Source organism: Lepidochelys kempii, chromosome 26 (assembly GCF_965140265.1).
Source record: "Lepidochelys kempii isolate rLepKem1 chromosome 26, rLepKem1.hap2, whole genome shotgun sequence".
Lineage (NCBI taxonomy): Eukaryota > Metazoa > Chordata > Testudines > Cheloniidae > Lepidochelys > Lepidochelys kempii.
This window is the reverse complement of record NC_133281.1, coordinates 15,007,498-15,023,038: the sequence shown is the minus strand read 5'-3', so window position 1 is coordinate 15,023,038 and position 15,541 is coordinate 15,007,498. Positions and strand designations below refer to the sequence as shown.

Sequence of the window (15,541 nt, the reverse complement as noted above, 5' to 3'; positions counted from 1 at the left end):
GGGAAAGTGACTCGCCTGGGCCCTGGGATGGGCGTTTCCTGCCCTGTGCCAGGTGGGTCACCCCCTGGAGGTGGGTCTGCTCTTGGGGGTTAACGCAGGGCAGTATGGGGGACGGGCGCCCCTTGCGGGGAGCCCCTGCGGGAGCCTTCACAAAAAGCCTGGTCCTCTGGCCGAGAGGAGCCCTGACAGCTCAGGCCACTCCGGCTCTGGCCGAGAAAGATGGAAGCTCCCCAGCCCCCCATTTCCACCCCCACCCCACTTAACTGCAGCACCTACCTTGTGCCCTAAGATCCAGCCAGGGCCCTCCCCGCTCCGCGGCCTGTCAGCCCCCCCCCCCCCCCACGCGGCGCGCAGTCCCTGGGAACGGCACAGACACGACAGGGCAGATTACAACTCCTTTACCTGCGTGGCCCCGGCTCTTCGCCAGGCTCTGCCGCTCCGGAGACACTCGGCTCCTGGCGCCCAGCTTCACACGGACTGAACACACGGGTGGAGGAGATGAGCACACGAGGCAGGTGTCCAGCCCGGCGCCCTGTGCTGCGGCTGGCGGCCCTGCGCCCGGACGAGGGGCGGGCCCGGCTGCAGGCGGACTGCGTCCATGGCAGACCTTTCGCCCCCTGGCGGCCGCGAGCTCTCCGGGGCTGGCGGCCGAGCAATGTCCCTGCACCCGCGTGTGGGGATCTCCGGTCCATAGGGCTGCTCAGGAGACCATCTGACGCTGTCTGCAATCAAGGCACCAGGTGCCTGGGGCCCCTGTGATCGCTCATCCTTGGGGGGTAGGGCAGGGGAGGGCTGCAAGGACTGTGCCCCCCAGCAATCAGCCCAGTTGACGGATGGGCAGCCCCACCGGGGCCCACTTGTGAAGACTGGCAAGGCCAGAGCTCCCAGCCTGCCGTGTGGGCTCTCTGCTGGCAGCCGCTGGAAGGGGCTGGTGGCGATGGGCCCTGGCTCAGGAGGGCAGGGTGTTTCGCACTGAGTGGCCGGGGTGGGGTGGCACCCAGCGCCCCATGGGGAGGGAAGCCTAGAAAGGTAGCTGATCACACGGCTCTGCCCTGGGGCAGGCCAAGGAATCCCAGCAGGACTCCTGGAGCAGAGCTGGCTTGGCGGGCACAGGGGAATGGCCCAGGCTGATGCTGGCAGAGGAGGGACAGCCCAGGGCAGCCTGGCAGAGAACACACCAAGGAGAGGAATGCCCAGTCCAGGGACACACACAGGGCACCCCATGGAGGAACCAGCCCACAACCCGCCACCTGCATCTCTCCTGCGGCCCCCACCCAGCTCGCCAGGTGTCCCCAGCAGGTCTGGTTCGATCTGGGCGCGCTGCTCCCTGGAGGTTTGTTGGCACAGACGCTGCCCAGGGCTCCGGCCACTGAGGGGGGACTGGGGCGATCTCCCGTGGACTGGAATCCAGCTCTGGCTGCCCTGGCAGTTGGTCCTGATGCAGCGAGATCCTCTGGAGCAGAGTCCAAGTGGCTGGCATCCTTCAGGGCAGCAGGGGGTTGCGGAGGGCGTCTGGGGCATCCCGCCCCATGAGATTACTGCTGCTGTCAGGAGAGTCCCCGGGGACCAACTCCCAGCCAAGGGGCGGCTAGGACAGCCGGGAGGATGCTAGCCTAGAGCTCCCGCGCTGACATCAGCGGGTCCTGCGGGGGGGAGGGGCTCCATGCCCGTGCTCTCGTCTTCCCCAAGCGGCTGGCTGCTTTTTCCTGGTACCAGAGCAGAGAGAGCAGCCATTACACGCCCATTTGGCCCCAGATCTCTAGGACCCACAGATCCCAAAAGCCCTTGCACAGATGGAGAAACTGAGGCAGGGGGAAGGGTAGGGACTTGCCCAAGGTCATGCACAGGCCAGTGGCAGAGCTGGGACTAGATCCAGGTCTTAGCCCAGTAGGCCGCGCTGCCTGCTGCAAGGCTGGGCCCAGGAGCTCCCGCCAGCAGTCAGTGTAACCAGGGAGACGGCTCCAGCTCAACCCCCCGCCCCCCCACAGCCGTGTCCTGGAGCTCGGGCTGTGCTGCAGTGCCGTGATCCGGCCTGGACCACGGGAGCCAGGAACGCGGGGGGCTAATTCCCCTCTTGACCCACCACCCAGGGCGTGGGGCCCCGTTCACCAGCCCGAGCAGGGAACAAGGCTTGTGCTGGGGGCCATGGCTCCCTGGCTGAGCAGAAGGGAAGGCCGAGCGTGCTGGCCACGCTGGGCCGCCAGCACTCTGCCTGAGGGAACTGCTCTGCACCCCGGCTGCAGGGGGCGTCACTGGGATGGTGCATGAGCATCCGGCAGCCACAGGATTAGGACGGAGACAGCCAGCCCCTGGGGACTGGCCAGGCCCCTGCACCGGTCACAGCTCCCAGGCCTGGGAGTCAGAGCAGATCATAGGGAACCCTCCCCACCCCGAGCAGAGCAGGGGGAGAACCCTGCTGTACCAAGCGGACAAAGGTCCAGATATTTACCTCCTGCCCATCAGTAACCCCAGGGATCGCGCAGAACCTGCCATCAACTGCAGAGCTCAGGGGTGCCCAAGAGAGAGCGCGTGGCTGGACAGAGCACAAGAGAGAGATGGTCAGCCGCTGAAAACGAGGGAAGAGAGAGTGAAAGACACGACACGCGGGCGGGATTATCGGCCGAGCTGGGGGGTGCCCGCCAGCGCATGCTCCCAGCAGCTACCAAGCAACCCTCAGCTGCTTCCTGTGGAGAAGAGCAGAGATGGGGAGCACCTGCTGAGGGGGCTGGGAGAGGCCGGGGTCCCCAGGTCACTGCAGGGGTGCTGGGCACGGAGAGGTGAAATGGGGCACACAAGACTGGGCAGCACCGGGCCATTCCAGGGGACGCTGGAGATGGGCACTGACTCCAGACATCCCCGTCCTCAGCCCTACAGACCCTCCATCCCCGGGAGCGCAGCGTGCTGCCTTCCAGTTGGGTCAGAGAATGAGCCCAGCCAGCCTGGACCAGGCCTCCCTGTGACCAATTCTGGAGTCGCCTGCCCCGGGGAAGTTCCTTCCTGACCCCTTCCGTCACGCCCTGCAGCATGAGGGTTCGTAGCTGGGGGAGGAGCTCAGGGCACAGGCCGCCTCGTCCTCCAACACAGAGACACGCAGCCAGTCGGCGAGCGAAAGGAAACCTGGCCAAGACACCAGACACAGCCACTGCTGCGGAGAGCCCCGCCTGCGTGGGCAGCAGTGAAGGGGTTAAATGCAGACCCGCATGCAGCAGTGGGGAGAGCAGGAAGGGTGCAGGCAGCCCGCTGGGCTCGGATCCCGAGTCCTCACGCAGCAACCAGGATGGGGTCTGGGAGCTCTGGAGCTGGCCACAGCCTGCCCAGCCCATCTGCACTGGGCACATGGAGGCCTGGCGTGTGCCCCCCCAAGCAGCCCCCAGGACCACGGTACCTGGCACAGTGTTCCTGTCGTCCAGGAGCTTCGTCTGGCTGTTGGGGACGATCTTCAGCTCCACGCTGTCGGGCGACTGGGGGGACGGCTGTATCCTGGAGGCCATCAGGGCGTTGAGGTACTGCAGCCGGGTCACCTGGGGGAGGTGAGCCAGAGCCCTGAGCGCGCAAGCCCACCCCGGGCACAGAGGCCTGGGTGCTCCCCTTTCCTGGCAGGGGCCCAGGTTCCAGCCCCAGGGCTGGGTGCTGTTGGGGCTCCAGCCAGCCCTCCCTGGAGGGATGGTGCTCACCCGGGGCCAGGCTAGATGGGTGCAGCGGCTCCAGAAAGGCTGCTGTGTGGGAAAGCAAGAGAGACCCAGAGGGGCGCATGATCCCTGAGAAAAGGAGACCAGAGCAGGGATGGGGCAAAGCACCCCACAGGCGTCCCCAGAGGTGGGGTCTCCCAGCCAGGGAGGAGGCAGAGGTGCGCAATCACGAGGGGACAGAGGCTGCCCCAAAGCACAGTGCCACCAGGGACACCCCAGGGTTTGGGATGCTGTGTACCTCCCACAGGTCCCGGCTCTCCTTCAAGCACAGGGGGACGTGGCCTGAGACCCAAGGAACGGCTGAGCACCAGCAGAGTCGTTTCACTTGTGGCATGCTCCGAATCTGAACCCAGATGGTCCTAGGGGAGAGCTGGAACCCTAGCAGGAGGTAGCAGTCCCGGCTTGCTGCTCCTTCCCGAGGGCAGGGTGAGGCTGCACACCCATTCACCCGAGTGAGGGGGCAGTGTGGCTGTGGCGAGGATCACACCGCGCAGCGGCTTATCGCCTTGGCAAGCCCGGCACCGAGAGCACAAAGGTGCGCGTCTGTAGGGCCCTAAAAACCCGGCTCTTTTCCCCCAGGGTTAGGGCTGGCAGCTCCCAGCCCAGCTGAAACAGCGGCGTTTCCAACGCCAGCCGGCGGCCCTTACCTTGATGAACTGCAGGTCGGTGAGTGCCCGGACGGTGTAGTCGGGGCAGTACGGGGGGCAGGCGGTGTTCTCGCTGCAGTCGAGCGGCTGCTCACACTGGTTCGGCCGCAGGGTGGACGCTGGCGACTGGTGAACTGTTGGCAGGCAGAAATCAGGGGCCAGAGGGACGGGAAGCCAGCAGGGAGCCCAACACCCCAACGGCTGGTTGGGAAGGAACCTGGTCTCCAGGTCTCCCCGCCCCTGGCCTATGGCCGCACAGCCAGGCTCACCACCCCTTCTGCTACCAGCCAGCCAGGCCAGGAGCCGTGCAGAACTCGGGGCCTGGACTCCCCCCAGCACCGGGCTCTCGGGGGTGGCGCACACCCATGGCCCCACGGCGACTCTGCAGCGCTGCAGCCCCAGCCCAGAGAGTGGGCGCCAGGCCCCGGGGCCAAGCCCCGCTGCCGGTGGCCGGACGCGGGTGCTCACCCGAGGAGGGCGCCGTCAGTGCCGAGACGCCGTAGTAGGTGAACGCGCCGTTCTCGAATTTCAGCCCCTCCTTCCCGATCTCCACTTCCAGCCTGCCCTGCGGAGGAGAGGGCCGCAGGTCAGGGGCAGCACTGGCCAGCTGCTCGCCAGAGGCTCCTGCCCCAGCCCAGCGGGGCAGAGGCTCCACCGTCACAGGGTGGGCAGTCAGTGCCCGCCCGGCTCTCTGCCCAGACCTGCTGCCAAGCTGGCATTGCCCCCCAGCCGGCCTCCCAAGAGCCAACGCGCTTGTGAACCCTGCGCCAACCCACAGCCTGGCTCCCCGCACTCCTAGGCGTGTGTAGCAGAGCAGCGAGATCAGGGCTCGGCTGTGCAGGGTGCTGCCCGGTCCGGTGAAAATGGAGCGCGGGAGGGGAAGAGAGGCGCGGAGGAGGACAGGGACGTGCCTGAGGCCACAGCCAGGGCCAGAAACCAGCTCAGGGCCCTGCCGGCTGGCGGATCTGATCTCGGGGGGTAGCAGGGGCAGGCCGGTACCTGCAGGACCAGGACGAAGTAGTCGACCGGCTGGCCATGCTGGTATAGGCAGTGCTCGGGGGCCAGGCGGTCGCGCTCGTTGAATTTCACTTCCTGGCTGACGCTGGGGTGCCTCAGGAGGTGCAGCAGGACCTTCTCGGAGACGCGGGCCGGGCTGAACAGATCCACCTCTGGTGGGGAGCGAGGGGCAGAGAACCCAGCCTGAGCCGCCCGCTCCAGGGACAGGCCGCGCCCCTGCAGGGAGTTTGAGGGACGGGCCCCAGTTGCTCCCCCTGCCCCAAGCCCAGGGGACGGACTGCGCTGTGCGTAACGGGGTCGGACTGGCAGCAGTCTGCCGGGGAGGCAGGCCAGGGGGAGCCCAGAGCCCTCTCCTGCCAGTGATCAGCCTGGAGATGCCCCTGGGCCTTTCCCCCCCCGGCCTGCCGGGCAGGAGCCGTGGAGCCAGGCGGGGGGCACAGGGAGGGATGGCCGGCGGGCTCTCTGCCCTGACTCACCTCGGGATAGGAAGCGCTGCGTGGCCAGCAAGAGCTGCGGGGAGATCTTCACCTTGTGCTCGTCGTCAGAGCCCTTGAACAAGGAGAAATCTTCCTTCCTGTGCTCCAGCAGGGTGCCCATGGGGGCCGGCCTCTTCCGCACCTTGTTCTCCTCTAGGGCACGAGAGAAGGGGACAGGGCAGGCCGAGCCAGCGTCACACCAGCCGGCAGCATAAACCTGGTCCCCGGACTCTGGGGATCCCCAGAGCAGCTGCAGGCTGACGATCCCAAAGCACAGTGCCAAGGCACCTCAGCACCTCCCACCTTACACAGGGAAACCGAGGCACAGACAGGGAAGGGACTTGCTTTAAGTCATGCAGGAAACAGCGACAGCTGGGAATACAGCACTGCAGCGAGGCTCCCCATGCTCCCACTAACTGCTCGAGCCCACAGCTAGGAATGGACTGTGGGCAACCCACGTTCCCCGCTCTCCTGAGGAAGAGCTTGGGGGCAGTCCTGGGGGAATTCGCATTCTGCTGTCAGCCTGGCTTGGGCCGGGGGGAGGAGAAGGGGCTGGGGGATAGGCAGGTGCGGAGCCGCCTGCACAGAACAATGCACCCGGAGCACTGCCCGCCTGCCACTGCTGTAACCGGGGTTGACTCTGCAGCCCCCCAGACCCGAGCCAAGCTGCTGGGCGCGCCGGACGGGGCTCACTCACTGTAGTCGTCCGACTCGTCCAGGATCTCCGACCTGATGATCTCCTCGATGACGTCCTCCAGTGTCACCAGCCCCATGGCCTCGTAGAAGGGGTCGCCCTCACCCTCGTTGTTCACCTTCTGCACGATGGCCAGGTGTGATTTGCCTGGGGGGCGGGTTACACAGCTTGCTACAGGTGCCAGGGAGGCCTCAGAGGTTCAAGGCTACCCAGCAAGTCAGGAAGAGAACCCAGGAGCCCAGCTCCCAGCCTCATGCTCTGACCACTGACGCAGCTTTTTATAAAAAACTACGGAGCAGCAGAGGAAGGGTGGGGCAGAGCAAGGGGCTAGGCGGCAGCCTCCTTCTCCTGCCCCCCAGCACTCTCTGTCCCCCCACTCCCAGGCCGGACATTGCAGCAGCGAAGATGGCCAAGGGAGAGACTTTCCTCAAGGGCCCTGTTCGGAGCAGGGCCTTCCCTCTCCCGGCTGGGGCTCAGCAGCGCCGCCCACAGGCCAGGGACCACAGTACACTCCAGGGAGCCGAGAGGGATGTGTGGGGTGCTTGTTCTTGGGGAGCCCTCAGGTGGCTGGTATCCAGCCCTGCCTTCTTCCCATTCTCTGACTACGGGACTCACAGATTCCAACAGAAGGGACACGGGGGTCCAACTGGCAACCTGCGGGCCAGATCCAGCCCTCAGGACCATTCCGTCTGGCTGCGCACCATTTTGCTCTGCCAAACAGCACCCTCCATGCGGGGGGAGTTTGTGTGCACCGTACGGGTGAGGTCATACACATGGAGGACACCTTTTGGGTTGTGTATGTTGCCTGGGGAGATGCCACACGCCTCAGCATACTGCCCACATCACTGAACAGGGTGGTCCTTCTGTACAGCACCAGCCAGAGAACTGCCCCACAATACCTCCTAGAGCAGCGCGTCTGGAAACACAGCCAGCCTTGATTTCAAACTGGACAGCGACGGAGAATCCACCATCACCCATGGTGAATTGTTCCACTGGGTAATTACCCTCCCCGTTACAAATGTGCACCTTGTTTCCAGTCTGAATTTGTCTCGCTTCAACTTCCAGCCATTGGATGGTGTCAGATCTTCCTCTGCTAGACTGAAGAGCCCAGTATGAAATCTTTGTTCCCTACGTAGGTACTGATAGGCTGGAATCAAGTCTCTTTGTTAAACTAAATCAATTAAGATCCTGGAATCTCTCACTCTCAGGCAGGTTTTCTAATCCTTTGATCATTCTCGTGGCTCTTCTCTGCCCCCCTCCAATTGATCAACATCCTTCCTGAACTGTGGGCACCAGAACTGGACACCGGATCCCAGCAGCGGTTGCACCAGTGCCAAATACAGAGGGAAAATCGCCTCTCTGCTGGAGATTCCTCCGTCTACATCCCAGGATTGCATTAGCCCTTTGGCCACAGCATTGCATGGCTTGTTCATGTTTAGCTGATTAACCCCCATATCTTCTCCAGAGTTATTTTTTCCCAAGAAAGTCCCCCATCCTGAAAACATGGCCTGCAGTCAATGCTCCCAGATGTGTACATTTACATTTAGCTGTATTAAAACACATTCTGTTTGCTTAAGCCCAGTTTCCAAGCAAACCAGGTCTCTCTCTATCAGCAACCTGTTCACTTTATTATTTGCCACTCTCCCAATTTTTGGGTCATCTGCAAACTTGATCAGGGATGATTTTATGTTTTCTCCCAGGTCACTGATAAAAATATTAAATCGCATAGGGCCAAGAACCGATCCCTGCGGGCCCCCACTAGAAACACACCCATCCAATGAGTATTCCCTGTTTACAGTTACATTTTGAGACCCCCACTGACCGCACACCCCTAGTTGTCATCTACCACCCCACCTTGAAACCCAAATGGGATATCATCAAACAATTACAATCCATACTCGACAGAGACCTCATCCTGAAACAAATCTTTCCCAAACCCTCGTCTTCCAGCCTTCAAACAACCGGGTAATCTCATCATCAGAAGCCAGCTCCCCACAGACCAGGACCTCTAAGCAGCACCAGAGCCTGTCATAGACCGTCAGGGTTGGAAGGGACCTCAGAAGGTATCTAGTCCAACCCGCCAATCCCCAATTTTTGCCCCAGATCCCTAAATGTCCCCCTCAGGGATTGAACTCACAACCCGGGGTTTAGCAGGCCAATGCTCAAACCACTGAGCTATCCCTCCCCCCACAGAACAACTGCTGCAAAACCTGCAGACATCTCCACTGCTACGATGATCAACACCCCTGACCACACACCTCTTGACAGGTGTCCGTGGGTCCTACGCAGGCCTGTCACAGCACTAAACGCCCCAACAACTGTGTGGGTGAAACCAGCCAATCACTGCGCTCTCCAATTAACTCACCCAGGAACATGCTAAAACACAAACACACCCTGTGGGTGAACACTCTTCACAAAGCGATCAGCCTGCCTCCGACCCATCAGTTCTTGTCTTCAAGAGAAGCCTGCACAACACCTTCAAAAGACAAGCCTGCGACCTTCAATTCCTAACTCTGCTAGACACTAGAAACCATGCACTCAGTAGAGACACCTAGTGCCTGTCTCATTCCAACAATCTGTCTGCTGTCCCATGACTGCAGAGGTGTTAACTGCCCACTTCATCCTGAATGGTCTCTTCCAACACGACAGGTGTAACTCCTTACGCACACCAACCCCTTCCGCCTGGTATGAGCTGGGACACCCTGAGTACCTTTCCAAGCCCTGAAGAGCTCCTCTCTCTCACCCACAGAAGTGGGTCCAGTGAAAGAGATTATCTCACCCACTTTGTCTCTCTCATTTTGAGACCTATCAGCTTTTAATCCATTTAACGTGTGCCAGGTTAATTGTATGTCCTTCCAGTTTTTGATCAGCAATGCTGTGCTGTACTAAATCAAATGCCTAACAGAAGCACTGTTACCTCTACCAACCAACCTTGTAATTTCATCCAAAAAGACATCAGATTTGTTTGACAGGATGGATTTTCCATTAACCCATGTTAATTGGCATTAACTATATCACCCTCCTTTAATTCTTTATTATCCCAGTCTTGGATCAGCCACTCCATTACCCTGCACAGGATCGGTGTGAGTGACAGGTCTGTGATTGCCTCGGTCATCCAGTTTACCCTATTTAAATACTGGCACAGCATTAGCTTCTCTCAGGGCTCCAGGAGTTAATGAAAATCAATGTTAAAGGTCCAGTGAGCTCCTAAGCCAGCTCTTTTCAAACTCTTGGATGCAAGTTATCTCAGCTGCTTCAGGCTGGTGACACCATCCAGGCTGCACATGCAGCAGAGTTGGGCTCTGGCCCGAGAGTGCTCAGCAGGTAGGCCGAGAAGACTGGTCTCTTGCTGCCGATCCCACGTCTCTGGCCTGGGAGAGCTGGTTTTACTGCAGTACAATGGCGTAACAAATGCTCTGAGCTCCTATCACACTTCTAAGGAGCTCAGAGCACTTAGTGACATGCATCCCTATTGTCACCTGCACTCTACGGAGGGGGAACAGAGGCAGAGAAGGGGGGGGAGTGACTTGACCAACACCACAACATAAGTCAGTAGCAGAGCTGGGAACAGAACCCAGGAGGGCTGACTGCCAGCCCCATCCCCACTTCCCTCCCAGAGCTCACATCAGAACCTAGGAGTGCTGACTGACAGTGCTCTGGAAACAGGAGAAATCAGTGGTGATTGGGCAAAGGAGCACTTTTCATTCACACCTGCTGCCAGACAGCCAGGACATACCTGAGGATGGGGGAAAGGGAGTGGCACGCTGGAAGCAGCATGGCAGGAGAAGCCACCCAGACGCCCTGCCCCCAGTGAGGTGCTCCAGCAAAGGAGTGGGCCTTTGGGCACACCAGGCAACGTTAATAGGCCTGGCATCGCCCCCAGCCCTGCCCACGTGGGTTTGTCTCAGCTGAAGCCTGAGTCACAGGGCTCCTTGTGCTGATCTCAGTGCCCCCGCAGCATGGGCAGTACACGTGGGTGCAGGTCGTGCTCTGCTCTGTGGGGTCTCCCCGAGCTGTTCTCACACACACCAGGTTTCAGCTCGGGCTGTCTGAGCTCAGCAAACAGGATGTTCTCCTCTCCTGCCAGCGCCCTCCAGGGCTCAGGTGAACGGCTTTGATCCACTGCAGGCTTGTGTCCTCTCTCTAGCCCCTTGGCCAGGTGTTCCCAGATATCCAGCCATGCACGTTTGCTGGGGAGGCCACCCGCTCCTGGAAGACTTTGCAGGGACCGGCCCTGGATTAACGCCGTACAGACACTGTGGGTGGGCTGCTACTTCAGAGCTTGCATGTCCTTAGACTCGGACATGACGCAAGCTGCCGGGGCTGGGGGCACAGCCTATAAAAGGCACAACAACAAGCGGCCTTCTGACAGAGGTGAGGGGCCAAGCAGAGCCGGTCTGCTTTGCACTCGGACCCCAGCAGTCCGGAAGGGCCCCCGCTGTGCCAGGCACTGCACAGACCCTGTTCGAGACAGGCCGCGCACCAAGAGAGACAACAGAGTTCTCTCTCTTACAGGCCTGGGGAGGTGAAGGGACTTGCCCAGGGTCACAGGAGGTCAGTGGCAGAGCCTGGCTTGAATTCAGGCCTCCTACAGCCCAGTCCAGTGCCTTAGCCAGGCCAGCCACCCATCGCCCTGCCCCCAGCATTAGAGCGAGGTCTCCCTGCCCTGACTTCTCTTTAGCCAGGGGGACCCCAGGAGCTGGCTGGAGGCCCCCTGGTCCAGTGCTGGCTTTGACATGAGAGAGCTGCAGTGCATTCAGACGGAGAGGCTCCTCCCTCATTATGGCTGGGACAGGAGTTGGGGCTCGACACCAGACCCACGGATCCCCCCCTCCCCTGCCTCCAGCCAGGAGTGAAGCAGCCTGCTCCGAGGGCCCTGGGGAGCGTGGAGCAGGTGACATGCACTCAGCCGTGGGAGCTGCCAGATCCCTGCAGTGACGCCGAGGTCACGGAGGCAACGAGCTGGCCCTGCCAGATGTTTCCATGGCAGCAGTGGGCCCTGGCTCATGCAAAACGCTCTCCCTGCAGAGACCAAAGCCAGACCTGCCTGCCCGTGCCCTGGAGCCCAGCAGGCCTGGGGACGTACAGCCTATCCCCACCCTGCGGGAGGGAAGAGCCTGGCTTTGAAGGTGACCTTCCCCAGGACCCACGGGGAAGGAGGGCTTTTCCTGACTGTACTGAAATTGGCACTACCTTGGGGGAGGTCAGGACAAAAGGGCTTTTCTGCTGGTTGTTGTCCACCAGGCTCTGCAGCCAGGCAAGGAGAGCACCATGCCCACGAAGCAGCCATGACAGGGCAGGGTTTGCAATCAGGCTGTTTAAAACACCGTTTGGTTCGCTTAGTTTTTGCCAACCACATGCAACTCAGACACCCACGAACCACTTGGGAGCAAAGCTCTCTCTGTTAAAGATTTTACAGTCCTTCAGCTCACTCCACTGCCCAACTGTGCCCTCCCAGGAGGCCAAGAGAAACCCCACCGGGAACATCTGATGTTCCCAAGAGGCACCCGCAGGTACCAGAGGAACGTCTACAATTCCCGTCAGCCTGCGTGTGGGCTCCGAAGGGGTCCGGCTGATGCGGGTGGCGGGGATAGCTAGGGCAGAACTTCCACAAGGGTGGGGACTATGACCTGCTCCGCAGCCCCCAGGATTCCCCCGACTGGGCGAGCTTCCAGAGCTGGTCTGGCAGCCCTGGCGCAGGTGGCTGGCGCGTGGCATGGCTGGAGAGGTTGCAGTCCTGCACACGGAGGTACCTCCCAGGGCTTTGTTACCATGGGGAGGAGACGATAAAGCACCAGAAGTGCCAGACTGGAGCAGAGCCCAGGCCCACGTAGCCCAGTGTCCCGGCTGCTTCAGAGGGCGGTGCAGAAAACCCCGCAGCAGCAGACGAGGCATGAGCTGCCCCGTGGTGGTTGCACCTTAACTCCCAGCAGTCAGAGCCCAGCTAAGCCCCTGAGCTGGGGGCAGTTTTCACTGGCTGCCCAGGAACGATCTCACGGTTTCTCACTCGGATCATGCTTGCCCGGGGCAGGTGGCTATCTGCAGGGATATACGAGAAAGGTGCTTTCGGACGTTCTTGTGCCAGAGCAGACAGCATAAACATCCCCCAGAGCATCAGCTGGGCCTGGTGTCTCAGGCCTCCTTGGCACAGGAAAGCTCAGCCTGCCACTGCAATCCTGGCACTCTGCTGACCGTGGGCCCCAGGTACGAGACGCAGGGTTTACTCCCCACGGGAAGTTGATGGGCAGGCACCAGCATGCCACAGGAGATCAGCGGCAGGGTTACCCACGGGGCACCATCATGCACCGCTGGACACCGTGCTCTGCTCTGCCCCAAGAGCGCCTCTTGCTGGCTGGCTAATGGAATCAGTGCTGCAAGCTTAGGAAGAGTCTCAGCAGTGCAGAGGGGCCAGGGGATAAACTAGCCAGGGGATAAAGCACCCTAGCATCAGACAGCATGGTCCAGTGGACTAATGTCAGGGTCACGAGGTAACAACTGAGCAAATGAGGTCTATGCTGCATGGCCACTGGGACATCACAACCCCTCTGTGTCCCCACCCCCAGGCGATGAGCCTGACCCAGCACCCGGACGGTGGGGCCCCTCAGCACTGTTCCCAGACCCGTCGCACCTCTCCTTAGCCATTACTTTGAACACAGTAGCAGTCACAGCATCCTGAGGCCCCTGTGTTCTCTGCCTGCTGGCCCTGCGCTTGGGGAAGTTTCCAGGCCTGTAAGCATTTGTTCTAGCCAGCTCAGAGTCCTGCTTCCAGCCCCCACAGACCATGGGGCTTTGAGACGTAGGAACTTAGAAATCCCAGCAGCCCGATTACCCCTGCAAGCCTCCCCTCAATCTGCATATAATTTCAGCAGCAGAGTTCAGCTCATGAGTTAGAGATTTGTGCTCACAGGCCCTCAGAACAGTTGGAAGTGGGCTAAGGTGCGGGTGTCTCAAAACCATTTCTGCTAGAATCAAGTCGGGTGGAAGAAACTCAACAGAAAGTGACCAAAGAGTCCAGTGTCCTGTGAGTTGCCAAGTACTGAACAACTGGGCTCCCCACCTACACAGCATCTGTTTAGGACTCTTGCTTCGTGAGGTCTCTGGCCATAAAACAGAGGCTGATCTCAGGCTTAGTCTGCGGGACTATAGGAAGACACTCCACTCTACAGGGGAGATTTGCAGAGCGTCTGGTACAAACCAATCTACAGGCTATGCTCCCAGAGCGTGGCACTCTCTGGGGCGGGAGAGGGCAGTGTACGTTACCACCACACTAGGGCAGGGACAGGAGACTGCCACCTACAGCTGAAGCTGGAAGGCTGAAGTTTGGCCGGGGTGCTGACACTCACTGGAGTGCCCAGCAGGGCCTCTAGCGGCATGCTCAGGCATTGGGGGCAGCACTGACCCAGAGGGAAAAGCGGCCCTAGCCAACCCACTCCAGGCAATGCAATATCCCCTAATGCTGCGCTGTGCCAGGAGGTCAGTGCGGGCTGAGCGGGGACCGATTCTCCTATGGCACCCCCAGCCTGGCCCCCGCACAGCACCAGAGCACCGGGTCAGCACCTTGTCCAGAGCTCCCGTCGCCCCCCTCCCTGCAGCACAGCACCCCCCCAGCGCGGAGCTGGAGCACTGACCGCAAGGGGAGAGCACCCGTGCGTCTGCCCAAGCCCCGAGCAACCCAAGGGCGGGGCGGCTACCTCGTTTAAACTCCTCCAGGACGGCGTCCAGCTTGGTGTCGTTGAAGACGAAGTGCAGGGGGTGGTTGTAGAACTTGCTGATGGTGCTGAGTGGCACGCAGTCGTCCGGGTCCACGAGCGCCAGGTCCTTGAGGTAGAGCATGTCCACCAGGTTGGTGCGCTCCTCCTCGTAGATGGGGATGCGGGTGTAGCCGCTCTGCATGATCATGGACATGCTGCGGAAGTCCAGCACGGAGTTGGCGTTGAGCATGAAGCACTGGTCCAGCGGGGTCAGCACGTCCTCCACCGTCTTGCTGCGCAGGGCGCCCTTGCTGAACTCCTCGCGCACAAACTCGTCGTACGGGCCGCTGCCGCGCACCGTGTCCGCAAGCGCCTCCTGCAGGAGGCGGGGGCTGGCGCCGCGCCGCAGGGCCAGCTCCAGCAGCTTGCTGAGCGGCAGCGAGACGGGGCAGGTGAGCAGCATGCAGAGCCGGGTCAGCCAGCGCCCGCGGGGTGCCAGCCCCAGCCCCCAGCGCGCGCAGACGGCGAAGGGCAGCAGCTCGGCCAGCAGGAAGACCAAGCCGGCCGCGGCCAGGATGGCAGGGGCCAGGGCCCGCAGGGCCCAGCAGGCGAGCACGGCCAGGGCGGCGTTGGCCAGCGAGCTCAGCAGCAGCAGGGAGCAGAGGGCGAAGGGGCCCCGGGGCCTCGCCAGCGCCTGGCCGGCCTCGCGCTCCGCCTCCGAGCCGCGGCCCCGCAGCCGGCCCAGCTCCCCGGGCTGCGGCCAGAGCCAGCCGAGCTGCAGGGCCCGCAGCAGCCCGGAGAGGGCCAGCAGCAGGGCCAGCAGCGGGGGCAGCAGCCAGGGGGCCGGGGGCGGGGGCAGCAGCCGGGGGGCCGGCGAGGGCGGGGCCGGGGGCGGGGCCAGCAGCCGGGGGGCCGGCGAGGGCGGGGCCGGGGGCGGGGCCAGCAGCCGGGGGGCCGGCGAGGGCGGGGCCGGGGCCAGCAGCCGGGGGGGCGGCGAGGGCGGGGCCGGGGCCGCCCGCTCGCCCCGCCCCTCGCCCGCCGGGAGGGCGGGGGCCCAGGGCCAGCGGCCGTCAGCCAGGCCGGGCCCGTAGAGGCGCGGGCGGAAGCGGGCGCCCGGCGCGGCCCGGACCAGCCCCCCGCGGGCCCGGGCCCGGGCCCCCTGCTCCGGCCGGAAGCCCGGCACGCGCGGCGGGGCGCCGGGGGGGGGCTCGCGGGCCGCGCCCCCCCCCGCCCGCCGGCCCCCCCCCGCGCGGCGGCGCAGCCCAGGCAGAGCGCGGCCACGGCCCAGCGCAGCCCCCCGCCCCCCCGCCATGGCCGGCCGCGAGTG

General features: G+C 62.5%; 1 protein-coding gene across 3 annotated transcripts; it reads right to left on the bottom strand.

Moving 5' to 3' along the window:
- Positions 1–383: 383 nt before the first annotated feature.
- CNNM3 (cyclin and CBS domain divalent metal cation transport mediator 3) lies at positions 384–15,541 on the bottom strand. 3 transcript variants are annotated; one of them, XM_073325448.1, is made up of 9 exons: positions 14,215–15,541; positions 6,527–6,670; positions 5,830–5,982; positions 5,336–5,505; positions 4,805–4,901; positions 4,337–4,470; positions 3,386–3,521; positions 2,450–2,566; positions 384–1,706 (listed from the first exon to the last, which is right to left on the bottom strand). In XM_073325448.1, exons 1-8 carry the CDS (start codon positions 15,524–15,526, stop codon positions 2,493–2,495), a joined length of 2,220 nt encoding a protein of 739 aa, XP_073181549.1. In that variant the 5' UTR covers positions 15,527–15,541; the 3' UTR covers positions 384–1,706; positions 2,450–2,492. The 3 variants fall into 3 exon arrangements, with proteins under 3 accessions (XP_073181549.1, XP_073181550.1, XP_073181551.1); XM_073325449.1 differs by having other exon boundaries at positions 2,450–2,533; XM_073325450.1 differs by lacking the exons at positions 384–1,706; positions 2,450–2,566; positions 3,386–3,521 and having other exon boundaries at positions 4,344–4,470; positions 4,805–4,896.

Bases quoted from the DNA above. Each gene is read 5' to 3' on its own strand.
- CNNM3 (XM_073325448.1), bottom strand. From the start codon at position 15,526: ATGGCGGGGGGGCGGGGGGCTGCGCTGGGCCGTGGCCGCGCTCTGCCT. The intron at 5,983-6,526 runs GTGAGTGAGCCC...CTCGTGCCCTAG, and splicing joins GGACGAGTCGGACGACTACA to AGGAGAACAAGGTGCGGAAG. The intron at 2,567-3,385 runs GTACCGTGGTCC...CCTCGTTTTCAG, and splicing joins CGACAGGAACACTGTGCCAG to CGGCTGACCATCTCTCTCTT.